The sequence below is a fragment of the Phaseolus vulgaris genome, chromosome 4, assembly GCF_051622355.1.
Source record: "Phaseolus vulgaris cultivar YP4 chromosome 4, ASM5162235v1, whole genome shotgun sequence".
Lineage (NCBI taxonomy): Eukaryota > Viridiplantae > Streptophyta > Magnoliopsida > Fabales > Fabaceae > Phaseolus > Phaseolus vulgaris.
This window is the reverse complement of record NC_143501.1, coordinates 40484339-40488691: the sequence shown is the minus strand read 5'-3', so window position 1 is coordinate 40488691 and position 4353 is coordinate 40484339. Positions and strand designations below refer to the sequence as shown.

At 35.6% G+C, this 4353-nt stretch overlaps 1 protein-coding gene across 1 annotated transcript; it reads left to right on the top strand.

The window, feature by feature from the left end:
* Window positions 1-307: 307 nt before the first annotated feature.
* Window positions 308-3869, top strand: LOC150028063 (uncharacterized). The gene is made up of 7 exons (XM_090301033.1): window positions 308-371; window positions 954-1377; window positions 1889-2235; window positions 2317-2514; window positions 2815-2865; window positions 3223-3318; window positions 3403-3869. The coding sequence occupies exons 1-7, from the start codon at window positions 308-310 to the stop codon at window positions 3867-3869; spliced, it is 1647 nt and encodes a 548-aa protein (XP_090157159.1).
* Window positions 3870-4353: the final 484 nt, after the last annotated feature.

Below are 4353 nucleotides of genomic sequence, written 5' to 3'. Positions count from 1 at the left end.
CTTATGGCTGAAAGACCAACAACTCTGCTCTGGAAACGTCAAACTTAATTTTTGAACCCAACCGATCTTTGCGAAACCATTTCCAGATGTCTCGAAAATTGAAGTCTTCATCGGTCAGAATTTCCGACATACGCGTGTCCACCCTATTGGACATGTACGAAGTTGCTCTTGCACTTACAACTTCTAAACCCGACTAGCACGACTGCGAAACAAGTTGATGATTGGATCCATGCAAATAAGGTATGTCGTCACACCTTACTGAGTGTGTTGTCTAACGATTTGTTCGATGTCTATGCTTCTTATAAGAATGCAAAAGATATTTGGGATTCTCTTATTCTCAAATACACTGCCGAAGACATCGTCAGACAAAGGTTCGTAATCGGAAATTACTACCACTGAGAGATGATCGAAGGAAAAGACATCAAAGTCCAGATAAACAAATATCACAAATTGCTAGAAGATATCAAACTGAAAACATAGCCTTGCCTGATGAATTCGTATCCGAACTCTTGATCGAAAAGCTTCTGCAATCTTGGACGGATTACAAACAACAACTGAAGCACAGGCACAAACAAATGTCACTATCAGATCTGATTACCCACATCATAATTGAAGACACAAACAGGAAGGAGTGCGCTGCTGCAAAGGCAAAAAGCTTTGTCTGCCAAAGCAAACGTGATAGAAGACAAACCAGCTCCAAAAAGGTACCAGAAAAAATCTGATCACAAAAAGAAATATAATAATATATTCTCTCGTCCCAATGAAAATAACTCCACTTTCAAGAAAAAGGGTAATTGCTTTGTGTGGAAAGCCAGGTCATCATGCACCTCAGTGCAGACATAGGGCCAAAAACGACTATCCTCCTAAGGCAAATCTAGCCGAAGGGGAAGATACTATTGTGGCAGTCGTTTCACAAGTAAATCTTGTGACAAATGTGAGCAAATGAGTGGTAGACTCTGGGGCTACCAAACACATATGTGCAAACAAAAATGTGCTTACCTCCTACAAAAGTGTGGGGGTTGGAGAAGAACAAGTTTATCTCGGTGACTCGAAGATAACTCCTGTCCTAGGAAAAGGAAAAGTTCTTCTGAAGCTCACATATGGTAAAACTCTGGCTTTGAGTGATGTGCTACATGTGCAATCAATTAGAGTTAATTTGATCTTTGTGGCATTGCTAAGCAAAGTTGGGGTTAAAGTGTCATTTGAATCTGACAAGATTGTTATGACTAAAAACAATGTTTTTGTGGGGAAGGGATATTGTGATCAAGGTCTTTTTGTATTGAACATTTATGAAGTTATGAATGAATTTGAATCTTCTGCTTATATTGTTGACTCGTATGATACATGGCATGCTAGATTAGGACATGTGAATTTATCGTATGTTATGAAATTGCAACGACTAGAATTAATCAACATGCATGACAAACAAAATAGTAAATGTGATGTATGCGTAGAATCTAAAATAACGAAGAAAACATGTCACTCTGTAGAACGTCAAACTGAACTTCTTGGTTTAATTCATACCGACCTTGCTTGTTTAAACAAACCATGTCTAGAGGAGGTAAAAATTATTTTGTAAATTTTATAGATGATTTTTCTAGATACGCCAAAGTGTATTTAATTAAACATAAGGATGAAGCTTGCGACATGTTCTTAACTTATAAAGCGAAAGTAGAAAATCATTTGAATACGAAAATTAAAAGAATTAGATCAGATAGACGTGGTGAATATGTTTTATTTAATGATTATTGTGTAAAAGAAGGTATTATTCATGAAGTAACCCCACCGTATTCACCTGAGTCTAATGGAGTTGCTGAAAGGAAAAATAGGGCTCTTAAAGATAGGATATGGGGTGAATCTCTGCTTACTGCATATTTTTGGAAAATAGGATACCACACAGGAAAACTGGTAAAACACTATATGAGTTGTGGAAAGGTTATCAACCTAATCTGAAATACCTAAGAGTGTGGGGGTGTTTAGCTAAAGTGATGTTACCTGGTCCTAAGAAAAGAAAAATAGGCTCTAAAACATTTGATTGCATGTTCTTAAGATATGCGGAACATAGTGCTGCCTATAGGTTTTTAGTTCTTAATAGTGATATAATTGAACGTAACACTATAGTAGAGACGAAAAATGTTGAGTTCTTTGAACATATCTTTCCTCTAAAGAGTAGTGGTACATCTGAACAACCTGTAGATAGTACTAATGATGCCATGAGTGAGGATGTTAGGAGAAGTAAAAGACAGAGAAAGGAAACTTCATTTGGAGATGACTTTTAAACTTATATAGTTGAAAATGATCCAATAAGTTTTATAGAAGCTACTAGTGCTCCTGATGCTAAACATTGGGATAAGGCTATTAAAACTGAGCTTGATTCAATTAAGAAAAATAATACGTGGACCTTAGTAGATCTACCTAAAGGAGCAAAACCCATTGCTTGCAAGTGGATCCTTAAGAAGAAGTACTATCCTGATGGATCCATAGAGAAATATAAGGCAAGATTAGTAGCTAAAGGTTTTACTCAAAAACATAACATAGATAGACTTTGATACTTTTGCACCTGTTACTAGGATTTCCTATATCCGTGTGTTGCTAGCATTAGCATCTATCTATAAGTTAGTAATTCATAAAATGGATGTTAAAACAACTTTTTTAAATGGTGAATTAGAAGAGGAAATTTATATGACTCAACCTGAAGGATGTGTAGTTCCAGGTCAAAAGGAAAAAGTATGCAAACTTTTAAAATCTTTGTATGGTTTGAAACAAGCACCAAAAAATGACATGAAAAACTTGATAATGTTTTACTTTGTGAAGGTTTTTCTGCCAATGATGTTGATAAATGTGTATATTCTAGATCTGAAAATGGTGAATGTGTCATTATATGTTTGTATGTGGATGACATGCTAATTTTTAGTACATGCAATGATATTGTTTTTAAAACAAAATTGTTTCTTGGATCTAAGTTTGAGATGAAAGACATGGGTGAAGCAAGTGTGATTCTAGGAGTTAAAATCATAAGGAAGGGAGATAGTATATTACTATCCTAAGAAAAATAAACTGAGAAACTTCTTAAGAAGTTTGGTTACTATGACTTTAAGTCAGTAAGCACCCCTTATGATGCTAACTCTAAATTAAAAAAGAATAGAGGATAATCTATTTCTCAAACTCAGTATGCTTAGATAATTGGGAGCTTACTGTATTTAATGAGCTTTTCAAGACCAGATATTGCTTATGCAGTAGGTAAACTGAGTAGATACACTCAATATTCTAGTGAAGATCATTGGGATGCACTTGCGAGACTCATGAAATACTTGAGAGGTACAATGGATTATGCCATTGAATATAGTGGATTTCCTGTTGTGCTATGAGGGTACAATGATGCTAACTGGATCTCTAATTCAGATGAGACAAAATCTACTAGTCGTTATGTATTTACACTTGGGGATGGTGCAGTTACATGGAGATCAGCCAGACAAACTATTATTGCAAGATCAACAATGGAATCTGAGTTTGTTGCTCTCGAGATGGCTAGTAGTGAAGCTGAGTGGTTGAAAAACTTCTTAGCAAACATTCTGTTAGGAATGAAACCAACCTCATCTGTATCAATGCATTGTGATTGCCAATCGACAATAACTATAGCTAAAAATAAAAGCTACAATGGAAAGAATGGACATATACAATTGAGACATAATTTGGTGAAACAACTGTTAAAGAGTGGAATGATTTCTATTGACTATGTCAAGTTAGAACCGAATTTAGTAGATCCTCTGACAAAAACCCCAGGGAGAAAAATGATTTTAGAAACATCGAGGGGAATGAGACTTAAACCACTTGCAAGCAAAGAAGTGATCGAAACCCAACCTTTGTGATTGGAGATCCCATGAATAAGGTTCATATGGGTAAAAACAAGTCACTTGTTAGTTCTGCTAGCACTAATATTGATTTAAAATCAATTTTGTCCATTCGTATGGTGTGTGTGAAAGTGCTAGATATTGCATTATCGAGAGGATAAACTTTGTGGTTAAAATCCTGAGGTAAAAGAGTTTTAACAATTTACAAAGTTTTTAATGATTTTCATATCCCTTATGGGTGGTGTATGATTTGCAGCATACGCTTGATGAAATCACCTATATGAGTGTCAAGTGGAGCTGCTTGCATGAGATCTTGGCAAGATCTCTATAGCACACATAAATATCAAGCTTTCTCACATTGAGCAGCCTTCTCACATTATCAAGCTTTTGACTTTTCAGCCAATGAAAGCATACAACCTTGGGGTTGTTTATCTTCTTGATACTTGTTTCATACCTATACTTCTCAATGAGATCATTGTCTCCAGAAAACCATCCTTCTAGT

What these genes read in the sequence shown, in the direction of transcription:
- LOC150028063 (XM_090301033.1), top strand. Translation starts at nt 308, where the DNA reads ATGCAAAAGATATTTGGGATTCTCTTATTCTCAAATACACTGCCGAAG. An exon ending in GAAGACATCGTCAGACAAAG is followed by an intron (nt 372 to 953) that starts GTTCGTAATCGG and finishes AATGAGTGGTAG; the next exon opens with ACTCTGGGGCTACCAAACAC. An exon ending in TTAGGACATGTGAATTTATC is followed by an intron (nt 1,378 to 1,888) that starts GTATGTTATGAA and finishes TTTGGAAAATAG; the next exon opens with GATACCACACAGGAAAACTG.